Source organism: Apus apus, chromosome 15 (genome assembly GCF_020740795.1).
Source record: "Apus apus isolate bApuApu2 chromosome 15, bApuApu2.pri.cur, whole genome shotgun sequence".
Classification (NCBI taxonomy): Eukaryota; Metazoa; Chordata; class Aves; order Apodiformes; family Apodidae; genus Apus; species Apus apus.
This window is the reverse complement of record NC_067296.1, coordinates 1,099,039-1,124,040: the sequence shown is the minus strand read 5'-3', so window position 1 is coordinate 1,124,040 and position 25,002 is coordinate 1,099,039. Positions and strand designations below refer to the sequence as shown.

General features: G+C 40.7%; 1 protein-coding gene across 8 annotated transcripts in view; it reads left to right on the top strand.

Moving 5' to 3' along the window:
* The window catches only part of PHF20 (PHD finger protein 20), a 72,366-nt gene that overhangs the window by 28,462 nt on the left and 18,902 nt on the right, over nucleotides 1–25,002 (top strand). For 5 of the 8 annotated variants that reach the window (XM_051633471.1, XM_051633470.1, XM_051633466.1 and 2 more), the window contains 4 exons: nucleotides 8,077–8,355; nucleotides 18,579–18,758; nucleotides 22,001–22,099; nucleotides 23,874–24,035. In XM_051633471.1, coding sequence (XP_051489431.1) covers nucleotides 8,077–8,355; nucleotides 18,579–18,758; nucleotides 22,001–22,099; nucleotides 23,874–24,035 — 720 coding nt within the window. The remainder of the gene's footprint in view (nucleotides 1–8,076; nucleotides 8,356–18,578; nucleotides 18,759–22,000; nucleotides 22,100–23,873; nucleotides 24,036–25,002) is intronic. The other 3 variants (XM_051633473.1, XM_051633472.1, XM_051633474.1) reach the window with 3 other exon arrangements.

Sequence of the window (25,002 nt, the reverse complement as noted above, 5' to 3'; positions counted from 1 at the left end):
TCTTTAGTGTGAGGATGGTGAGACCCTGGCCCTGGTTGCTCAGGGAAGCTGTGGCTGCCTCATCCCTGGCAGTGTTGAAGGGCAGGTTGGATGGGGCTTGGAGCAACCTGGGCTGGTGGGAGGTGTCCCTGCCCATGCAGAGGGGTTGGGACTGGATGATCTTTAAGGTCCCTTCCAACCCAAACCAGTCTGTGATTCTACTGCTGTGTTTTGTAGTCACTGAGTGTGCAAAGAAATGCTAAAAAGCAGTGATGCTTCTTGATCCTGTTAGAATCTGGTGCTTCAGCAGAGAGAGTGATGGCTGTTGTGATGCCACTCTTGGGTACATGAGAAGGTGTAGGATCAGGTATAAGCATGGCTCAAGACAGGTACAGTGAACTGAAATGCACAGGACTTGTGCCTTGGGGACAGCTCTTCAAAGAGATCCAGCAGGTTGTAGCAGTTTTGAAAATCAAAAGCATTTTTACTGTGTCTGAAAACACTCACTTTTCAGTCTCTGAAAAGCTATTTAATGGAAGAGGAGATATGATAAAGCTTTCCACTTCAGTGGAAACAGTCACCTTTTGGTCATGCTTTATATATGAAAACAATATGATAAAATGCCTTTGAACTTCAGTTAAAATGTTTTTTAGCTTCATTGATCTGGCATGACAAACTTACTGTATCTTAGTGTATTTTTTAGCTGACATCTGTTTAGGCATCTATTTTATAAATTCTTGCACATTTCAGTTTGAAGTGCAGCATTTTTAAGATAACACTGATCTCTTGTGTAATCTTTTGGAGGAGCTCACTGAGCTACAGGTGGACAAACCACAACTTTCATAAGGTTTGAGAATTTGGAGAATGGTAAATCTTGTCTTTTTGAAAGAACACACTGTATTAACAGTATGGCAAAACTGTGTTAATGGTGATAGGTGTTCTTAGAAGCAGTCAGTGGAGTATTAAGAAGGCATCTGCTGCCATTGCCTTTGTCAAAAAATCCAGAAGTAGGCATAGAATAGTCTCAAAAATGAAAATTTTACTTCATACCATGTGTGTAATCACAAAGCTTTGGTGTTACTGTTCAAATACTATATTATACCTCTTGCACAGGCATCTTGTACTCACTTAGAATGCAAACCTTTTCAGTGTTTCACAATGTCTTGGTTTCAAGTAACTGGAATCAAAGGTGTGTTAAACATTTTTCTGGTGTCCATGAGCTGGGGTGGTGTTGTACCTGTATGGGCTGAGTTCAGGGCTGTAGTGAAGTGAGTGTGTACTCAGCAGTGTGTGTTGGGGTTACAGCAAATACACCTTCAGTGGCTGTGAAAGAGCAGAGACAGAAGCAGATACGGTTGTTTAAAACTGGAGCTTTTCTGTGTATTGATGATGGGGAAATCTCTTACCCTTCCATGAAAAAACTTGAGGGAAATGATTTCCAGATGTAAATTAAACTAAAATACCAGCATATTTTTTTCCTCTGCTTGCATCCTTGCATTCAGCTTGAGATTATAGTTGGCAGTTGCCTTGTTTTATCCCGTTGAACTTGTATAATATGTGTTGGGGTGGGATGCCTTGTTGTGTAAGGGAGGAAGTGGGGAAATGAATTTATAAGGAAAAATGTATAAGGTAGTGTTTCTCAGTTCTGCATTTTCAGCACTTGGGAAGCATAATTTTGAATGGCAGGTAGATGGGGCAGGATACCACTGTATGCTGATGTGCAGCTGAGCTGTTGGGAGTTCAAAAAAACCTGTGATCCCTTTGGATATTTTTTGCCATGATTCCTGCTTGCCTCTGACTTCCCAATGCAAATATTGCTGAGCATTTGTAATTTAGGCTTAAACTGGGGAGAATTCCAGCCTTGTGTAATACCTGCGTGTCAGTGAGACTGGTGTGGTGTGTGGGATGTGGGCTTTTCCTGAGCTTGCTTAACTGGATCCAAGCTGTGGGAACACTAGTGGGTTCTGTTACTTACCCAAAGCCTCTGGGAGAGCTTGTGCTTTCCTGACATTGGCACTTGGGTCAGTACTTGAGTGAGCTGGACTGAGGTAACTCAGGAATAGGCAATCCTGGAGTTTGGAGGTAGAGTCAACATTGTGGTGGTGTCTGAAAACCTACTTTTCTGAGCATGGATTTTGTTTCATTTAGTTAAAGCCATCTCATTTAACATCAGAAATTCCAGACATGGACCTGAGTGGACATCCAGATACCACAAGCATGTGTTTTTATTGCAGAAAACTCTTCAAAAACTCTAAAGGGTCTTTTTGAGTAAATCTATCACCTTAAATCCAAATACAAAAATCCTTGTTTCCATACTTACATTAAAAACGTTATGAACGAGTGGTCTCAGGAGTTCTACAGTCCATAGATTGTATCACAGATGTATCTTCTGTAGTTAAAAATGGATTTTATGTTTTCCTGTACATGCTTGTCTTCCTGGTGGGACCGTGCCCTCCACTCCTGTGCTGCTGCATGGCCCAAGGGGGAGCAGCAGGGCCTGGACTTCCACCTGGTAAGGGTGTACAGCAGGTGACAGAGGCCCTTTGGGGTGGGATCTAAAAACATCTCAGAAAAGTCACCACTGACTTCAGGCCCTTGGCAGGGGGACTCACAGAGGAGGCTGAGCACGCTGTCCTAAAACTGATGGGTGTTGGAGGCTGAAAGTTGGGTTAGCTTATTTTGTGAGTAATTACCAAGGGAGCAGATAGACATCTCTTCAGAGAGTAATAATTGTATGTCAGACACTTATGTTCTCAGGTTGCTGTGTGAATTAAAGACATTTGGGGTTTGGAAAGTGGTGAAGTATATTGTCAAGGTAGGTGGTGGGGGGGGAAAAAAGGGGTATTCTGTACAGAATTGCCACAAAATAAAGCATGGAAGTTAAGGTCAAGGATAACTTCTCATACTTAGTGCTGGGTTACAATGTTGTGCTTATTCTAACTTTTTAATTTGTCTGTAGGCTTTAATTCTAGTCACTTGATGGAAATTAACTCTCTTCCTGTGGGAAAATGCTGCAGTACATAATAAAATTAATAACTTTTGTTTCCTTCAGTGTGTTGTCAGTGGTGTTTTGGCATGGGGGAGTGATGCGCCCTGCTAGTACTAGGTTTAAGTTGCATGATGTATAGGAAGAACGTGACTTTTATAGCAGTTGAATATCAGGAACTTTTAAGGACAAAAACTCTTTGAAAAGAGTGTTTTCCCAGTCACTGTGATTCAGATTTATAGTAGTTGCAGAGCTTTGTAACAGCAAATACAATTTGGACTTTTTGTATGGTAGTTGTGTTTTAAAATGTTTATGTCTGTAATGTGTTCTGAAAGGACACTGTAGCGTTGCTTCTCAAGACTGAAGTTCCTTTTTTAAAATTTTTGAGCAAAATTCTGATTAATTACATGTACTAGAGGAAAAAACCTATTCTTCAGGTTTTTTTTGGCTCCTCTAATGGTTAGGACCAAAGTGGATGGTTAGGATTTAGCTAAATCAAGTTGTCTTTCAAAACACTGGATGACAGTCCCTTGGCAAATTTTTGCAGCCAGGAAAAAGTCTGTTTAATGTATGTGAAAACAGAAGCACTCTGCAGCTCTTTGTGTGGCTGTACTCTTACAAACTGATTTGTTTCAAAGGTGAGCTGCCTTTGCTTTGCACAGATCTGCCATTATGTTTGTAGGTGTATTTTCCAGAACTCTTAAGGTTGCTTTTATATTTGCATCAACATGTTTCAGGGTTTCCATTTGCCTTATATTTACCATGTGTTTTTTTTCTAATTTTGTCACTTTTAGCTTTGGGTTTCAGTTAAGGAGAAACACAATATCTACATATCCAGTTTGAGAGAGCAGCTGTGCATCCTGCAGCTTACCTAGGTAGACATTTTAATTCCTTCAAGGTAGTGTAAAGGCCATGGTTTTTAAGCCTGACAAGGTAGTACATAAAGAAGCCCGTCCTGCTGTGCCAAGTAAAGAAGCTTTTCTACAGCTAGACACCAAGATCTGGACACAGTTTCAGTTGCACCTTGAAGTGCAGGTGAAGCCTTAACGTGCACCCAAGCTGTTAGCCCCCTCTGAAGGTGTCTCAGGGTTTGCACAGCAGGGCCCTGCACACCTACCAGCTTTGTGTGCAGTTTAGACCTTCCTATTTTTACTGGTACAAATTCAGTGCCAGCACAGGGAGAAAATGGCGAGTGGAGGATCAGATGAAATACTGTCTTTGAGTAGTTCTTGGAATGTCAAGTAATGTTTCAGGCTCAAAAATCGTAACGTGAACATGTCATGATCTGTGATTATTGATGCTATATCTATTTATTACACCAAACATCTACTTTATTTAGTCGAGTGGATTCTGGACACACTGGAAGTGCTTGGATGCTGTCCTTCTGTAAATGAATTTTGAGAAGATAATTTGTGCAAAATGTTCTTTGTTTCATATTGGAAGACAGGCTTTTGAAAATAGAGGAAAAACAGTTTAGGTGCCAGAATGATGAATAGGAACAGTTTTTTTGTGAGCTCAAGAGAAACAACAGAAGATTTGAGAAGAAATAAGACCAAAGAATGGTAACTAAGGAGGAAGCTAGCCCAGTAGTGTGAAGTGATCCAAAGCACAGTGTAAAAATTGTAACCTGGCCTAAGCAGAAGGCTGTATTTATAAGTGGATTGTTAAGAGAACAGATGTATTCCCAAGCAAGCACTGGCTCCAAAATGGCTCTTAGAATTTTGAGACTGACTGAACCAGTATCATTAGACCCCACTGGTCAGCTTCACATCTCTGTGAATAGATGGAAATGGGTTTTCGTTATTACTGTCCAGAATCAGCTATGCAGTTACCCCAGGATACATAAAGCTTATATTTGCAGTTCAAGAAATATAATAATAACAAATGAAATAATACTGAAAATAATGCCAATGGAAGCATCGTAGAACATATGTTATAGAGACTCAATGTGTTTAGTTTAACAGCAGGTGAAGGAATAATTTGATCTTCACTTAAGATTTTTGTGGAGACCAGTCAGTAGAGACTAGAAGTCTCATTGGTTTAGCAGGCAGTTGTGTGAAGATCTAATGCTGCAGTTGCAGCCAGGCCAGCTTTGGGGGAACGTGTTACCAGTTGGGTGCACTGTTGGCTTTATGGGGCAGCTTCCTGTCATGTTGCAGAAGATGCCTCAGGGTGGCAGACCCTCAGTCAAGATACTGTGCTGCTGCCAGACATTTGTGTCCCAGCAGGCATCGGTTCAAACTAGTATCTTGTGGACTCAGAAGCTTCACACTTAACTGCTAAATGGGTCATAGCTTGAACCTGGGCTAATCCAGCACAAAAAGTAGTGTGAAAAGTTGCTGACTTGAAGGCTGAAGGAAAGTTTTTTCTGTAATTGAAGTTAAGGGAGACTCTGTTGTTTGAGTTTTTGTCCTTAATATTGTATTGGCTAATTGCATGCCAGGCGAGGAGTTTTAATTTTGGTTATAAGCATGGAAGAAATAGCAGGTGGTAGGTGTACCATGAACTCTATACTCAAACACCCACCAAACTCCTCTGAAAAGGCAAGTGCCTGAAAATCTGAAGCTGATAGAGCAAAACTTTCTCCACAGAAACCAGTTTTAGTACCATGCATTTTGAGCAAAACGTATTTATGTGTAAGATGGAAGTTCCCCTCTTGTGATGCTGGTGTCAGGAGTTGGGTTCAGAGTGTTGGCTGGAACACCAGCTCTTCAGGGGCTCTCCTGGGTGGTGGGGTTGGGCACTGGTGTCCTGTTGTGCCCTGGCAGTGAGGACTTCTATTGTGTTATTTGTAAAGAAGGAAAATGCCCCCAAGTGTGGTGGTGATGGTAATAATTTAAACTTTGTTCCAAACTCTGTGAGATCGTCTATGTTGTTATTACTCTGAATAGATCGTTTTTGCACATTGCAGAAAGTTTTTGTCTGCTTTCCTTCCCTTCAGCTTGTTTTTGTTACCTCTGTTTCTAAGCCTCAGCTGACATGATCCTGTGCTTCTCTTCTAACTTGTAGCTGATGAGTTAGAAGCTATTCCCTTTGTCTTCTTGGGAATGTATCCATCTCAATGGAGGTGAAGTGCTCCTAGGTTGGGTATAGGGCCTCCTCATGGCACTTGTGTGACAGTATATTAGCTTTCCTTGTCATCTTTGTAATATTTTTGGCTAGATCTTCAGACCCCTTTGCCCCTTCTACTGTAATTAAGTTTTCCCATCTTCATGTTCATTGATAAACAGAAACAAGTTTGCTTTCATTATCCTGAATGCTGATGTTCAGCTTTAAAGTCAAGAGACCCTTTCTGCACTTGCTTTCTCAAAGCCCCCAGGCCATTTCACTGACTGTTCCTGAAATATTTTTCATTCTTTATGAATGCACCTTTTCCTGGTGTGCAGTTTATTTCAATTTTGATGTTGCCAAACTTTGTCATTCTGCAGGTGTGATCCAGTTGCCTTGTGTTGCTGTAGTTGTATCATAATTGCAGCAGCAGCAGCCCTGTCAGAGCGGTCTTAACATGGCTGTGTCAAAATGGCTTTCTCTTTCTCCTTGTTTTTGTGAAACATCCAAAAGCTATGTCTTAATGTTTGCAATTTTCTTCTCAAAATTAACAGGATAGGATTTTTTTTTAGCCAGTCTGTGCATATAACTTCTTAATCCTTCCCTGTTTTGTTTTTGTCATGACACAGTACTTAAAAATGGAGTACGCTTCATATGCAGCTATCTAGGATGCTTTCCTTTTTTCTATGACATAACCTTGAACTGTGCAGCTCAGTAACACCATTTTTGTTGCTACATGTTAAAAATTTCTGAACAATCTGTTCCATGTTCTTACACCAAGATCGTGTTGCCACTGCCTTTAACACTCCTGTGTGTTCCTGCATCTGTGCATTTGTGGAAAGTCTTACTCTTTCTGCACTTACTCTTGTCTGTAAGGTTTCTAAGTCCTTTTGTGTTCCCCACCTACAACTACTTCTAATAAAATATCTTAATTTTCATTCATGTGCTGCATACCTCCAGCTTTGCATCATTGTTGCTAGGTCTGGGTCTTAGATCTAAACACTTATTTCTTAGTCATCCATATTTGAAAATACCTGTAAATATGGAAATTACATTTTACTACTGACAAAACAACTGGAAAAATATATTTGGAAGCTGTTCGGTAAAAAAACATCTCATTTCCATTGTCCTCTAGTTGGTGAGGGGTTTTTTTGGTGCTGCCTGTGTATTAGTGATGGATGATTGTGTGGATCTCTGTATCTGCTAGTTTCCAAATTTCTCCCTGTCCTCTGCAGTATTGGTTGCATAATCTCATTTACTCTGAGTTAAAAATGTTTCTTTTGTATATTTCTTAGCAAAAACCTTTAATTAAAATTTTCTGAAATGCTGGAAGAAATTGGAATTCACCAGGTTAACTTTAGGTGGAGCCCTGGCTTGTACTGCATTGCTCTGTAAAACATTCTTCCGTTTGAGACTGAAGACTTTCCTTGCTTTTTTTAAAATAAACTCATAAACTATGGCTCACAGGGGGCATTTTTTAACAGATGCAAGCAGTTTTCCTTTTGCCTAGTTTCAGTCTTTCATTGCTGTGTGAAAATGGAGAAGGTAGTTCTGTCATTCTGCTTCCCTTGTGCTTGGAAGTAACCATCAGACAGGGCATCCCGAAACAGGTAGCAAAATAGTTCTAAGCAAAGGAGCACAGATGTTTTCCTTTGCAAGTGTCTTTACCAAAGATTTGAACAATTAGAAGATAATCTTCAGTGTTCTGACTAAATACACAACCTCTGTGTAATTCAGTCTCTGCTATAGTAGCACTAAGTACAGTGATAGTAGCTGTTGGGCAAGGAACTCAAGGAAGCAAAAAGTCATTTGACAGTAAATCATGGATAAAAACAGTGGCGTCGTCATGACCAATTTTTAAGAGCACAGTAGGGCAGAGTTTTCCCTCTAAAGCTTTTGATCTTAAGGACAAACGCAGCATTAACATTTTATTTTTAACATTACATAACTAGCATGTTTGAATGCATGACCATTTCTTAACTTCTTTTATTGTTTGAAGTTTAGGAAATCATTTGATAAATATAGCAAATGCATGGGGGAATTTATCTGTTTTGTTCTTACAGTAACAAAACCTTGTAGGAGAACAGATTTTCTTGCATCCAAAAAAGCTGCAACTGTTGATCAAGATCACAAGTTTAGATGCAAGTTCTTGGACTGTTCAAAATCCTTCCGCAAAGCCAAGTTATTGTATTATCACATGAAATACTTTCATGGAGTGGAGAAGGCTGCAGAATCACAGCAGAACCCTGTAAAAAGAAATATTCAAACCAGAGCTTCTTTGGCTTCTGAAAAAGCTAATCAAGAAAGGTCAAAAAGAGGACGGACCACAACTGGTTCATTGTGTAAGTATGTTGCTGATCTCTTCTTTTTTTAAAACAGCAGTGAGCAGGACAAGGGGGAGAGTCTCTTTAGGGCTCCATCGCAGCATATTGCTTTTTGGAGAAGAAGCATAATACATATAAACATTATGTTTTAGGGAAGATGAAACTGAAGACTTAATTCCCTCATCTAGAAATATAGAGGGCATTCTGTAATGAACCATCTATACAGCTTCTCTTACTGCTTTGTAACAACTCACTTAAGTATTAAATCTCAGTTCTTTTTTCAAAACTACAGTTCTGAGTTTCTGGTATTTTTTTTTTCCCTGGCTTGACAAAAATCTAAATAGTACTATTTGAAGGCTTCTGTCCTTTTTTGTATTCAGGCAACAGTCTGGATAACTCCAGTTGTTTGCTGTTTCTTACTTAGTCTTTACATTTCTTGATCTGACTTAGAGTCTACTTAGCTAGAAATCCAGTACCAGTTTATGCGGTATTTACAGTTCTCATTGCTGGACCTGTGGGGAAAAGGAGTCCTAATATTTAAAAAAAATGCAACTGCTACAGCTGTACTTGAAAAAGATCCTCACAAAACTGGTGGTGAGTAATGGAAAGGGATAAAATAATGGTTAGGAAAAAGGCAGTTAATTTTTAAGTTATAACTGCTTTGCAGTCTTCAAAATTGCATTGACAACTTCTTCACTGTCTCATTCTCTCTGAAGCACTTTCTTCTTCATGTCTTGCATAACATCAGTGGCCATGTAGGTCTGGTTGTGAGCTGCAGTGCTGCTGTTGAACCCCCATCTGAATGTGGTTCTTGTAGGCTGGCTTCTCTTTGTACTGTGGCTCCGTAGAAGCTGTCACTGCTTTTGTCTTCTGATGAAGTCTTGTTTCTAAAATCCAGCTTTCTCTCTGCTGAATTCCCTGGTGTTTTTTTCTTTGCATTTGATCTTTCATTAATACTCTGTTTCATGAAGAATTTCAAAGTCTTGCAAGATGTTCACTGAGCTACATCTCACTACAGTAGAATACATCTAGCCTTCCTTTGCTTCATGGCTGCTTTTCCTGATGCATCCACCAAATATTCTTTCATTTGAGGTGCTACTGCCTGTTCCTAACAAGATAAGTGTAACTTAACATGCTGCTACTACATGTACTTCTATTCCCCAAATGCTTCTGTAATTTTAATGCAAAGACGTAAGGTTTAGTTAACTAGAGGAAGATTTTTTTTCTCTAAACATGTTAGGAAGTGCCACCTTGTGTGTATTATGCTTTGCAGCCCAAAAACCAACTGTGTCCTGGGCTGCATCAAAAGCAGCGTGACCAGCAGGGCCAGGGAGAGGGGGATTGTCCCCCTCTACTCAGCTCTCGTGAAACCTCACCTAGAGAACTCTGTCCAGCTCTGGATCCCCCAACATAAGGAGGACATAAAGTTCCTGGAGAGAGTCCAGAGAAGGGTATTGAAGATGATCCAAGGGCTGGAGCAGCTCTGCTCTGGAGACAGGCTGGGAGAGTTGGGGTGTTGAGCCTGGAGAAGAGAAGGCTCCAGGGAGACCTTAGAGCACCTTCCAGTGCCTGAAGGGGCTCCAGGAAAGCTGGAGAGGGACTTCTTATGAAGGCATGTGGTGATAGGACAAGGGATAATGCTTTGAAATAGGAAGAAGGGAGATACTAGATATTAGGAATAGATTCTTCACTATCACGGTGGTGAAACAGCCACCATTGTTGTCCAGGGAAGCTGTTGGCTGCCCCATCCCTGGCCGTGTTGAAGAGCAGGTTCGATGAGGCTTGGAGCAACCTGGTCTGGTGGGAGGTGTCCCTGCCCATGCAGGGGGTTTGGAACTGGTTGATTTTTAAGGCCCTTTCCAACCCAAACCATTCCGTGATTCTGTGAAGCTGCCTTGAATAACACAACTGAGACCAGCACTTTGCAGTTACTAACAGCTGCCCAGGGATCTCCACAGGGATCGGCTTCTTGTCTCATGTGCTTTTCCATAAACAAACCTCTGCTTTTTGTAACTGCATAATTATTTTGGTTTTAGAAGTTGTTTTCCTGTCTTTGTTCTGAACAAGCTAACTGGTGTCTCAAGATCTTGACCCTTTCATTCATCCTTTCCCCCACATGCACTGTTGGTTTGATGTTATTGTCTGGGCTGCACTGGCAGGTAATTCATTGTGGTGTTGAGTTGTAACCGTATTTGTTTGTTTTAAGTCTCTTTCATTCCCCACCTGTGAATGGGTGCTTTGAACCTTCATTGTTTCAATGATGTGCAAAGAGCCTCTGGGTGGTGCTGACAGCTGTGGAACAGCACATCCAAGTGGAAGGTGGACCAGGAAGTTCTCACGGTCACCTTCACTGTCAAAACCTGCTGTTGTGGAGCTACAGTAGGGTTTTTCTTGACAAAGAAAAGTAATGACGTTTTATGTCACTTATGTGTCAGATATTGTCCTGGTTTGAGCCAGGATGAAGCCAGTTTTCCTTTTACAGATATTAAGTGTCATTTTGTTTTTAACTTAATCTCATCTTCTAATTCTCTTCTGATTTTTGCTGTGGGGGCACCTCACATTCTACAGCAGACTTAATGGGGCTTATGAGCTCGTACTGCTCCATTTGGAGGTCTGAGCTTTTTGCAAGCATCTCTTCTGTTCTTAGTGGCATATAGAGGAAGACAACCTGCTGAGCAAGACTTTCTCCTCATCTACTGAACACTTCTAGGTCCAATTTTTAAAAGGCTTTTTAGGATGTACTGCTTAGTGAGAGTGAAGGCTTTTGAGTACATCATGAAGTATGGTACATGGTGGGTTTACTTTTCATCTTTACCATCCTATTGTGACCAAAAATTCTGTTTAAAGTGAATATATTTGAATCATTTTACCTTTGGCAAAAATTTCCTTTTCTTATGCTTCACCCTATTAAATAGGTTTTAGTGCTTTCAGAAAAGGTGGCTATTTCTAACAGGTAAGACTCCTGATTTCTAAAGTCTTGTTATTCCATAAGCTTGGAGACACTTTTTGCTTTAGAAGCTTTACTACGCTTCAATACTTATCTCACAAGTTTAATTTTGGAGTTCTGGGTCACACATTAAATTATAAGTAAATAATTAGTGGGTTGAACAGTTGGCTAGATTTAAAATGAAAATTCTGATTCTTTCTAAAGTTCTAGGAAACTATGCACTATTCAGAGCAGTAGGAAAACCTCTTCGTTGTGGTGCTTAACATTTAGAACTTCAACACAACAGAAAATAAGATGGATGTAGGTGGCCTTCAATGACTGTGTTGTGGCATCTAGAAGGAACCATTTAAGTATCATTCCTCTGCACTGAAGTGGAGACTGAAGTTCCAACATCTGAAATGTAAATTGTGCCACTTGTCATTGGCTTCAGAATTTTAATTAGGTGGAAAGGTTAATGTGGAACCCATTTGTTCTGTCTCTGCCTTTTCACTAGGAATGATACCTTTGCAGTGGCAACTTCTACAGGTACCTCTCTAAATTCTGTAGTGGCACTTCCACTTCATGGACCAGAAGGGGAGAACTACCATTGCCAAACTTGTAGATAAGCCTTACTACTCTGAACAGAATGGCACAGACTTCAATGGCTACTGGATGCAGTCATGCAATACCTCTTCTCTTTAATTTATTGGGAGGTATTGTGGGATCATCCCCCCATGTCATAATACTTAACTCCATGAGTGTTCCTGCTATTTGGTCTTCACTGAAAGAATTGTCCTTCTAGACAATAAGATGATTGATTTTGTGTCCCCCTGGAATAGAGGAGGTGCAGGTATTTCAGCCCTCAGCTCTTGGGTTGTGTTGCCCCTCTGGAGGGGCATTGTAGAGCTACCTGTAGCCATTCTGTCAAAGAGGACAAGCAAGATCTGCACAAAAGTAAGTGGATGCATAAGCTTAAAATGAGCTTTTGGAGCATAAGCTGCAGATAGTTTCTCAAAGTCTCTTAAGTTTTTGATGATTCAGATGGAAAAGTTCTACCACATTCATCACTTGGAAATTGAATGTGGTGTAGTATCTGGTACAATTTTTGGAAGCTAGTTACTTGTTGAGTGATGTAATAAAAAAAGGAGCAGAACGACATTCTGTGTTCCATATGCATTAACCTTAAGATAGACTTATTTTCTGTGGTCCCTTCTCTTTCCCTGCACAATCCTTTGGTTTACCATTGAAGTATCTCATCCCATACTTGTGCCCTACAAACACTAAACTTCCTCTGGAGGTGCCAGTTTTCCCTTTCAGATATGTCTGTCCATGTTATTTTACATGAAGTGCCTGCAAAAGGTTATTTTTAAGGAAGTTGGTTGTTTTCTGACCTAGACTGCTCCAAGGACAGAAGGCATGACATAGCTTTATTTCATTCTTTGTACCTGCTACTCATAATTGGAACATCTGAAGTGTCTGTCTTGATTTGAATCTTTCTGAATTGGTAGCTTTCATTTTTTAGTAAAATCTTTTCATTTGGAGGTTTGACAAAATTCAGTTCATGCCCTTTTGTTGAACAAGATTTTTGAAATCTGAAAGCCTGTGCCAGGCTTCAGCTCTTGCACAGCTGATGCTCCTCACCTTAGACCATGGGTAGGCTCTATACTTGCAGAATCATAGAACAGTTTGGGGGGGAAAGGACCTTTAAAGCCATTTAGTCCAATCTCCCTGCAGTGAGCAGGGACGTCTTCCAACTAGACCAGGTTGTTCAGAGCCCTGTCCAACCTGAGCTGGAATATTTCCAGGAATGGGGCATCTACCACCTCTCTGGGCAACCTTGACCAGTGTTTCACCAGTCTCATTGTAAATAATTTCTTCCTTCTATCTAGTCTAAATCTACCTCTTACTTATGGTTTAAAACCATCACACCTTGGCCTATTGCCACAAGCCCTGCTAAAAAGTTTGTCCTCATCTTACTTATAGGCTCCCTTTAAATATTGAAAGGCACCAGTATGGTGTCCCTGGAGCTTTCTCTTCTCCAGAATAAGCAGCCCAGCTCTTTCCACCTTTCCCCATAGGAAAGTCCTCTGACCATTTTTATTACTTCCTCTGGACCCACTTTGACAGGTCCATGTCTGTCTTGTGCTGAGAGCCCAGAGCTGGATGCAGCACTGCAGGTGGGGTCTCACCAGAGTGCTGTAGAGGGAGAGTGTCTCCTCCCTTGCCCTGAAGGTCACACTGCTTTTGATGCAGCCCAGGACATGGTTGGTTTTTCCTGTTGCGAGTGCAGGTTGCCAGCTCATGTCAGGCTTTTCACCCCCCAGGTCCTTCTCTGCAGGGCTGTCCTCAATCCCTCATTCCCCAGCCTGCATTGATAAAAGTGGGTTGTCCCAACCCAGGTGCAGGACCTTGCACTTGGCCTTGCTGAACCTTGGGATGTTCACATGAGCACACTTCTCGAGCTTGTCCAGGTCCCTCTGAGTGGCATCCTGTCCCTCAGGCATTTCAACCACACTACTCACCTTGGTGTCACCTGCAGACATACTGAAGGTGCCTTTGATCCAACTGTCAGTGTCATTGATGAAGGTATTAAACAGGACTGGTCAGTACTGACCGCTGAGGGACACCACTTGTCACTGCTCTCCACCTGGACAATGAGCTATACTGAAGATTTGTTTGGAAATTCTAACCCTAATTCTCTTAATACCTACTTAGTAGTGCTGTCTGATTTGAGACTGTCCTCAGGACAACTCTTGTACTGGCAGGGACTTCATCAGTTGATACCCTTAGAGTCCCAGTTTGTTCAGTTCTTCTGAGGAGTGAAGTTAAATCTGGTTTTGAGACTTCAGGAGTGCTGTGCAGTGTTGGGCTGTAGGTCTGGTATGTGGGTGCTGCTTCTAGTCGTGGCTCTGCTGTTCTCCTTGCCATATGGGAGAAAAGCAAGCAATGGACCTGCAACTTGTAGTTCAGGGACTGCACAAAATCTGTCCCTACTGAGAAGTCCATAGCAGGTACTTCAAAAGAGACCCATGCATTTTGTCAGTTTTAAATTTTTATATGCGAGTTCATAAGAAAATTTCCTTTTTACATTACTCAAGGGTAGTTAGAACATGTCATTTTAATGCGTGAGTGTCTGAATTCCAGGAATACATGTAAAAGAGTAAAGGGGTCTCATCTTTGTTTATGTTGCTGGTGAGGTCCAAGCCTTGTGTACACAGAGGGCAAGTTGACAGGGAACAGGTTGGCAAACTTGCTTTGACAGCTTGAATGTGTAAGGCATCCCATTGTCAACTGGTAACAGTTACCATGTGAACCTCTGGCATGTGGCCGTGTTTTCTGGGAGATCCTTTTGGGGGGGTTTCCTGTCAGTGTTGCCTGATGGATGCCTCTTTGCTAGGTAGGGGAATGTGGATGGGTGATCTACAAACCTTACTGAACTAGTGGAGATCTGCATTAACACCCTCTGTGTTCTGCAGAATCTCTGGCTTTGTGGCTTGAGATGCTGCCTTTAGTTTGTGGAGGGAGGCCGTGTGAAATACTCCGCCTGTGAGCCCAGATGATGTGTGGTCTTGCAGTTCTTGAAAGTATTGGTGGATATTTTCAGCACATGATCTCACAGCTGTGAATGGTGAACATCATCTAATTCATACCACTTGGGAATTCAGTCTCTGCTTCCTGTGAAGGCCGAACCATCTTCTTGACTGAGGTTTGTCTGTGTTGGGTCAGGCAGAAAGCTATTGCTTTGTCACAGAGTCTTGACATTCTTAGATGTAAGTTCTCTTCAGGCTCTGTCCTTGTGATTTCTGCAAGGTTGAGATGGTTTCATATCTCAGCTCTGTATTTGTTTTGAAGATCCTTCACTGCTTCTGGATCATCTCTTTTTAATGAAAGAGAATAATTCTCTTAGGCTTTGAGAAGAGAGGCCTGAAAGAGCTCTATAGAAGAGTGGGCAGTTAATCAGCAAGCCTCTTCATCTCCAGTTTTTATGAACGTATCTCCTGTTGCTGTGGTATCTGGCATCATTTGAGTGAGAAATTCATCTACTGGTTTTTAATTGGAATATCAACATGTGCACTGGAACAGTGAAACTATCACTGTCCTGGATGTCAGTAGGGTTTTTGTGGTCTATTTGTAAAGAATTACATAATCCTAATGATGATTAATGACGTTCTGAATCATAGAGGTAGGTATCAAAGGGTACTGGTACCTATTTTGATTTTTGTTTGAGTTGGGCATCATCAGAAACATGTGGAAGTTGTCTTAGGTGCCACCTGTGTCTTACTTCAGGACATCTCTAAGACAAGTACAGATGTTTTTATAGGACCTGCATAGACAGGTTTAGGAGATGAAATGGAGTCTCCAGTGCACTTCCCAGTTGGAGTCTTTCTGAGCATAGTCCTGCTGTTTGCTACAGACTCACAGTGCATCCTCTTGTTGCCTGGTAGCCTCAGTAGAGGGCTTACAGGGATAATGGCTGGCAAGAGAAGTTAGTTACAGCACTGACCAAAGTGGAAGGTGTTCTCCATGGAGATAAGATATATTGTGTGCTCTGTGTTTGCCTTTCTTGAAACTGCACATCCAGAGTGATTGGGAGGAGGAGGCCTTCTGGAGACTGAAGGGTGGCTCAGGGAGTCAGGAGGGTGAAAGGAGGTGGCACACTATGCAGGTGCAGCTGAGGCAGAAAGTCTTAAAAACACAAATACAAGTTCTTGGTCCTGGTTGTTACTGTAAGTAATTGTTCTTCGTTGTTTTGGAGGTAGTTTTATAAACTGGCCTATCTGAATTATGTTTGAAAATGTTGCATGGAGAAGAAACAGGACACTAAATGTGGAAGGTTTACAAGCTTAGGTCTTCATTGCACAAGTTGTAATGCTTACTTTCCCAAAAGTTTGGGATAACTTTCATCTTCTCAAATTTAGTCTCAACTCATAAAATAGATTTCAGAGTGCTCGAAGATCTCATAGACTCTCTATAAACTTTTCTGTCAATAGAACAAAAGATGTTTCAAAGCTTCATATATTTGTTGATAATTTTGTCCACTATTGAAGAAAATTATGTCCACTGTATGAAATAGTACACTTGAACTCACCCAGGTTACTGGTAGCTGAAAAATAGAAAGAAATGTATTAACCTTTCTGTGTCATGAAAAACGCAACATATTCTTGCAAAAATCTCCTTCAACCTCGGTATTGCAAAGCTAAAAAACCTGATGGCTGTGAAATACGTTTTTGTTCCACCAAGAGCCTGTGTGTGCAGATCTTGGCCCACAGGAAGCCCAGATGCACTGTGATCTTGGAAAGACTGGTATGATCAAGGTGGCCATGGGGTTCTTTGAAGGTTAGTTGATGAAACAAAGTCAAGCTGTTTGGAGAGGGAGAAGTTAGGAGTCCTGAATGAAGGTTTCCTGGTTTGTATTGCTTTTTCTATGCTAATTTTGTGGTTCCCTGAGATGGTGTTCTGGAAATATTTTTGGAACTTAATGCAGAACTTTAGACAATCAGGAGACCTCAAGAAAGGCTTGTTTACATGACTTGTCACCCTCTGTTGCTACAAACAGTGTGTGTTTCAGGAAGTTTGTTTGAACACTGGTGTTCCCAAACAGGTTATGAAGTACCTTATTTTTCAGCTACCCACATACAATGGAAACAAAGTTTTGCCTGTCTGAGCTGATGATATTCAGGCTGTTCTAATCATGGAAGTCCTCACATAAGCAAATTGGTAGAAGTTCTACAAAAATAGACCTGTATCTAAAAAAGCAACAAAACCTGCCCTCTTTATACTTATTCCTGCAAGAAAGGTTAGTCCTATTGAAAGTGGAAGGCTATACACATGCTGCAGTATCTTATCAAACAGTTGTTCTGGTTTTGATAATTCTTTGTGGACAAAACATGCTACTTTCTACAGTCTTGCAGCTCTTCAGGTAAGTAAGCACCTAGGGAATGGCAACAGTGAGTTGCCTGACTGGACAAAAAGTACCTTTATAAGATAGTCCTCTGTGGAAATTTGAGGTTTGGTCTTTTCATGTGGCTGCTCTAAAGCTCTATGGCAGGTGAGTTAGGAGGTAACCATTTGGTTACAGAAATAGTTACAAATAGCTCCCTGCTTTTTACCCCTTCAAACTTTAATGCAACTTCAGAGTGAGAGGATCAGGGAAAAAAGTCATCTGATGGCCTTCACATTTCTGGATCTTGGAGGTTCTTTGTGCTGGAAGAGATCTTGATTCTGAAAGTTCCATGATGATAGGTCTTAATGTGCCTTCAACTGAAGTCTTGGTCAGGGCAGAGTACATGATCCCACTTCTTCTCTTTAGTATGGCCTCTTGGACTCTTTCCTCTTTTTTGTCATTTCCAAGTACTCCTCACAGTTACTTACTTAGAGGTGTCAAGTGAAAATCCATCTGGCATGTAAGTCTTCAAGCAAGAAGCTGTCTTCTGTATCCACTACACTTCTGAGATGCTTATGATGGTAGAGTTGGACATTCTTGATGAAGGTCTTTAAGTTGTCACCTTGGCTGCTGGGTCTCCTGGGCCAAGATACTTGATGTCACACTCTAAAATGTCAGTGTACTTGTCTCATTAGGCTGGCTGTCCTACATGCCATGCAGCCTCAGCTTTTATCAGCTTCACTTCTTTTTTTCTGTGCCCAGGAGTCTGTCAGTAGGAGTTGCAATCTGTAGTTAGGAAGATGAGAACTATTTGACTTTAGATAGTAAATGGAAATGGAGATGTAGCTGTGCCTGTATCTTGTGATTTTTCTGAATTTCAGGTAGGGATCCTGAATTCTTGCATCTTGCTCTAACTTCAACACTGTTGTTTGAGTGGTATGTATTTAAAAACTGCCACTCCTTTAATGTGCAGAGCTCTTCTATGCCAGCTCTGTGTGCCTCATGGCAAAGTGTGCTCTTCAGAACAGGCTGTGGTTAAATCAATAGGGCCTCCTTTCTTTTCTCTTAAAATAATAATTGAAGTTACCTGACCAGTGTATGCCAAAGTGAACTGTTCCTCCTTCCATCTTTCTTCAAATTCACATGATTTCTGGAGGAGCAGAGCTGTAGGGAATGCATTTGCATCCAGTGTTTCTTTTTGAAAAAAAAACCACCAAAACAAACACCAAACCAACAAAAGCTTTGCAGATTTTAGCCTTTGTATCAGCTTCTGTTTAAAAGCTTTTCCATGGTCAAGCTGTTAGCACCATGAGTTGGCCAGTGGGCCTGATCAGAAATGCTCCCCAGGAACTTTGAGAGCTGCTGTTAGTGAAGGAGACTTACATTTTAAAAGTATTTAAAGCTTGGACTTCATCTTTATTCTCTTTGTAGATGCTCCTCTACACATAGCCCTAAGGAGTACCCCTTATAGAGGTGAAAAAATAGAAAAGAGAAGAACTTCAACTCCTGTAAGTGCATTAAATAGTCGCGGACATTCGGTTAGAGAACAAAGCAAGAACCACATAGCGCGATCGCTGCGGAAGCCTCAAGCAAAAGAAAGAGTTGAAAATGGTATGGCTCTTGAGTTCAAAGTGAAAAAGTTAAATGTGGAAAGGTCTTGGAAAAGTTTTAACGTTGTAAGGAACTGATAATACTGACAGAAAGATTTCTGTATGCCTTCTTTTAAAGAGTTTATTTTTTTAACAAATGCACAGTGTGAAACGTGAGCAGTGTTTGTTCACTGCTTCTCTGCAGTAGTTTCAAGTGAAGAATGAATGTCTGTAGGGAAATCTGTCACTTTTCTTGCTATATGCATTGCAGTTTTAATCTTCGCAGTGTGTAATTATTTCTAAGATGTAAAAAGTGCTGAAGTATTTAAGGGCATGAAAAGATTCTTGCTTGTATGATAGATGTGTTTTAATTCTCTTAAACTCTTGTTTGTCCGAAGCATTTAATATTTTAAGTAATCCAGAACTGGTTGAGATACCTAAACTTAAAGAAAAAAAAGGGAGGGGAAAGACGACCTAGTTTGTTCTTTTGTAGTTTTATTTTGTAAAAACATTTAACTACTTCTGGTAGTCAAGATTCCTTGCTGCTAAACATCTCTGAACAGCTTCATGGCTTTGGCTGTTCACTGGTATAGTGTAAACCCTGTTTATACTGGAATCTACTATAGTATAGGTGGGTAACAGCCATACAGGAGGTGGGAATATATAGGTACACACACACAAAAAGAATATAAATGTAATTACATATATATACACCCATAAACACTATATAAATAATTTCCAACACACTTCCAGATTTGTCATCAGCACTTTTCCTTCAGATAAGTGGTCAGAATTTGAGTCACGGTGATGAGGAAAACAAAAATATCTGTTCTTAGTCTATTCTACCTGTAACAGATGATCTTTGTTCTGAAGGTAGTCTTCAGAAGATCACCTTACTTGCCTGTCCCTGTGTTGTTTTGCTGGTCAGTACTTACCACCTCTGTTTATTCTTGGACATCCTTTGCTGCCTTCCCTTGCAGGAAGGTCTGAGTGGCTCTTCACTGGGCTGCCTCAGGGGGACGTCTCTAGTTTGAGAGTGTGGCACACAGAGATTAGAATAAGCTTTCACAGTGGTGGTGGAGGATGTGACTGAGTACTTATCCTGGTCCTTGATTAGCCTCTGTGCCACTCAAGGAAATCAAGAGGGCTTAGGTATTTTTAATATTTTTGCCAAGAACTCCTTTTTAAAACTGTGTTTCTTGTGTGATTGATTTCTAGGATTATCTAAGGCAGTTTGTCTTTGATCAGGTGAATATGAGGATGCTCCTAACCTGGGTAGCCTCCCTGCCTGGTCTTTCTTCAGTGAAAGTTTGTTAGAATTCAGAGAGCTTGCAAGAAACCATTTAAGATAAAAGGACTCAGCAGTAGAAGGGGTTTTTATACCCTTCTGAAAGGTCACTTTTATAATATTCTTTGCAGATATATTTTTTTTAAGACTTGGTTTGCAGATTTTCAAAAGACATGCTGGCAAGCTCAGGGGGAAAACATTTGGAACAAAGTGACAATTTTTTGTCATACTTATCATGGATATGTTGACAGTGACTGAAGTAGCATACTCTGTGCTCTCAGATATTTTAAGATAAATCAAAAAATCTGACCATGCAAATTTCAATTCCCAAGTGAAAAGATGCAAATTTTTCCTGTGTTGGATTCAATTATTCTCTCTTTGCCCTTATGGAAGACTAAGATGGCAGAACTTACTTGCATCCCTGTGTATGAACAGGGAGAAGGAAATTACACCCAAGGGATCCTGAGCACTGGAGGACTAGGAGATGAGGACAAGGAAAGTAAGAAGCAAGTAGGAAGCTCTGTGCTGAGACTTAAATACAAACCTCTTTTTCCTGTTTTTTACACAAACACACACACACACACACACACACTAAATGGTAATGGAGTGGGGATAAAATTTGTCTTTTATTCTGCCAGTCATCTTCCCTTTGAAGGACATGTAGTTGGTCTGGCCACCTCTCCTCAGCAGCAGCAGCTCCTGTGGCTGCTGGCAGAGACAATTCTAGTAGCCACCACTAGTGACGTGCCAAATGGGGAGCACAAGTGGCAAAGCAGCAGGAGACAAGGACTAAGAGGGTGGGGATATACAGAGCTGAAAACTCTGAGGAGCAGGAGCTAGGGAGCATGTCTCCTGCGTGCCCATCACAGCTGGTAACACATGACTGAGACTTCCTGTTTCTCAGAGCAAGTTGTTCTGTAAATATGGAGTGTTGGATGGTGAACCGGGGAGTCTGCTGCTGGCATGTAGGTAAGGGTTAACATCATACACTGGTACTGCTGGTTTGCTTCATGAGTGGTTACAGACCAGCCAGGGTTCTTAAATGTCTTTTGTAGGAAAAGATTCCTTAAAGTATAGAGCATCTTTAGCTGCTTTTTCTGGTAATAACAGAAATTGAAATAAGTTTTGGGATGCGCTGGTGAGTAACATGGTCAGCTTGAGCACTCTGAGAGCAGAGCCCTTTTCAGATGCAAAGAACCCTTCTGTAGTAGATTTTATGGTTGCACCTGTATAGTCTCAGCTGAAGCATGACAACTTACTTAAGGAACTGTATAACTATCTAGAAATTCTGCTGCAGAGACCTGAATCTGAAAGACTTCAGTTGTAAACAAATTCTAGCATACGGAAAGCAAGGGTTTGTGCAGTTGTCCTTGGAGCAGGGTGTGCTGGAAGCGTGCTTTGAGGACAGATTTGATTGAAAGGCATTGCCCAATCATTCACCAATTATCAAGGCGGTTTTTTTTATTCTCATAAAAATAGGATGGAGAACAGATGGTGAGAGAACAGCAGTTAAAGCCAACTGAACCAGTTATTGCTCCATTTTCAATGAAAACAAAATATTTGAGGAACTGTACTGGATTTTGGGGGGTTGCAGTTTTGTTCTTGTCAGACTTCTGTCACAGTCCTACTGAAATGTTCAGGCATAATAATTGAGAAGGTGGATATAACAAATCCTGTAACATTTTCTTTTTTAATTCTGTCTGAAGCATTTAAGTGGTGAATGGGCATTGGTGTACAGTTGATTTCTCCCACATGCTACTGTAATTTTGTTGTAGGACATTCAAATTAGAACTTACACCAGACCATTCCAATTACGTCTGCTGAAAATTCTTGGTTTTTTTCAGAGAACTGGCACTGACTGTCCAAAGAAACTATGGAGGTCTTTAATAAAATTAATCAATAAATAGGTGTGTGTGTGTGTATATATATATATAAAAATATCTTAAAAATTAAATTGGAATGTTGTCTAATTTCAGCTGTTAAAGAACATGAGAAGAACAAAGAAAGAAAATCCAAAGACTATGGAAGGTCCAAGTCAAAGAAAAAGAAAAAAAAGAAAAAGAAAACTAAGCCTGGTAAAGCTCTTCTTTTTCTGTAGAGGAAAACAGCTTCATCATTTTGTTTTGCCTGTTACCCAGTTCTGCTCTTAAGGGCACTGCATATAACACTGCTTTCTTCATTGATCTGTTAGTTCTGATTTTATTAAGTGGTTAATGTTAAATTGTGATTGGCAAGATAATGTATTTCCTGCTTGAGGTGCATCATTAGTGCTGGATGATGGCTTATGATAGTGCTTGTAGTGGCACAGAATAAATGGAACTCCAAAATGCATGTTTCAGTCTTTTAAGTCTGGCTTTTCATTAGCAAGTGAACTAGCAAGTTTTACCTAGTTAGAGAGTGCAGATCCCCTTGATGTGTTACCAGGTACCACACATACCAGATGTGCTCAGTTATGAGTTAATTTTGGGGCTCTTGCAGGAATGATCAAGTTTGGAAATGTTGTTGACTTCTCTTTTTCTGCTGTTAACCTCATTATTTCTCACATCTTCACTTAGTATGGGATTTCAGAGGCTGTGCCAATGGGCTCTGTTGAATCTGTCACATCCTGAATTTTTTTCCTAAAGGATAAATCTGGAGAGATGAACCAAAAGCCTGATTTAAAGTCTGAACTCATGCTGTGTTCCTCAGTTGTGTCTCTTAACATGTTTGTTCCTCCTACGTTAATAGGATTGTAGTGGGAACGTTTATGTTGATTTAATCTACAGAGGCTTGGGAGTGCTTTCCTTGGGCCACATTGTGCTTTGAACTTCAAACATAGGCCCAGGTGTTGTTGGTGATTGGATTCTTCACTTTGGAAGGTCACAGCCGATTGTGAAAGATTTCTCTAGTGAAATATGTGCAGAGCAAGAGTGGCAACTTTCTCTGCCATTGATGGATGTGTAGGATCTTTCATGCAGAAATGGATCTGGCACACTTTTTGTTAAATTAGAGTTGGTGGAGGAGTTTCTGAGACAAAATACCTGATCTTTTAGTTCACTTTCATGGAGGAGTAAGCTGTCATGAGAGGGTAGAGGGGAAGAGAGAACTACAAGCAGACTGACTCAGAGTTGTACTGCAACAAATCGTTTTAGTGAGTTTCTAAGTATAATTTGTAAACTTAGGCAGTAATTGCACAGACAGAACCCAGAAACTGTTTGTACCCTTGGGTTTTAAAATGTTACTTGACTTTTTTTATGTTGCCCTTGTGGTTCTTCAGTCCAGGAACAAAGAATGTTTTCTTCAGGTAACAGGTTGGAGGGTTCTGCTTATAACTGCAGCCAGCCTCTGTTTTATACAGTCCATTTTTGGTTATAATTGGGGCTTTTCCACCCATGCATCCTGTTCCATACATAGACCAGGAAAATAAGAGAAGAGATGCTCTCTGTCCACTAGGAGTCTATGAGGTTAAGGTGTGTGTCTGTGTAAGCCTGTGTGAATAATATGGCATGTGGGAGGAGGTCTCCAGCTGACACAGCTGGTGTGGAAGTGCCTGTAATGCAAAAGCATTTGTAAACATACTCGGCCTGAAGAATAGTTAGGTTGAAGTAACCAGCCTTTTCAGCCTTTCTTACATCAGCAGTGAAGGGTGACTGAGCTGCGTTAGATTTTTCTGGTCCAGACAATAACTTTCTTGCTTCTAGAAAGCTTGCAAATCTTTCAGCAGCCTAGTGTAGTCCTAGATGCCTGGCATCTTGAAGTGGGAACTGTCTCAGTGAATTACACATGCCCTGGGCATGCATGGTGCTCGTTATGCTTCTGTCAACTTTCCTTGACCACAGATTTCAAATAACTCTTACTGCAATTTTACAGAATACTCTGGCAGTGAAGAGAACACAGATGTTTCGCAGGAGCTTTCTCCTGAAAAGTCAGTTGTCACAAAATGTGTATCTTCAAATAAATCATCTGCCCACCCAAGCACAGTGCTACACTGCTCTGATCCCGGACAGCACAGAGGGAGATCAAAACCACATGGTAAGTGACTCTCCTCATGGTTTGCTGCTTCTTTCTCATTACCAGTAAATGTAACTAATTACCAGAACTGCACTAATACGTGCAAAAGCTGGTTCTTAGGATGCAAATTTGGCTGTTCTTGCACAGGACTGCGTGTCCTTTCCCTTGCCTGAAGAAGTTGAACCCAGTTCCTTTGCCAGAGTTTGATGTTGCTGCTTACCTTCACAAAAGCTATAAGAGTGTTGACCTCATTTCAGACTCAATCATTTTGCACCTTTTTGCAGCACCCTATTAACTTTATAATAACAACACTCAGGCTTGAGTAATTATATTTTTCATATTTCCTAAGGTTTCTTCAAATAATAACTTACTCAGAGTTAAAAACAGATGCTATGCAAATTTTATACAGTATGTGTGCTGTATTTGAGAGACCACTGGCAGTGGTTATGTGTAGTTGTACAGATACAGTATGATACATGTTTATAAAGACTTTCTGAGCTTCATAACAGTGAGAAGCTCTTGTGTATCTATTTATTAGTGTCTTCATAGTACTTCATAAACAGAGCTCATAAAAATGTGGCTGCTGTGTTCCAGGCTTCATAACTTCTAATATTGATCCATCTTTGTAGTCACCAGCTGGTACAATAAGAAAGGAAGACAAACATTGTATGCTTTCTGTTAAAGCTCCCTGATTTGAGGGAAATGGGACAGCCTGGTTATGTACAGGCGCCTTAAACTCCTGATCATACAGATACACTGTTGGTGACCCTTTGGTTTTATTTTTTTACACAACTGTTCCATTGTTTGGTGTTAGGCAAAATGTAAAAAATTAACTTTGGTTAGTTCCATTATATAGGGAAAAGAGGAAACATTAAAAACTACTGAAGTGCAGGTGGTGATAATGTCTTAAAACCTGTTCTGCAAGTCTGATCAGTTGGGGTTTTGGAGCGTGTCCAGCATAGAACATACTCACAGTTTACTAACTTCA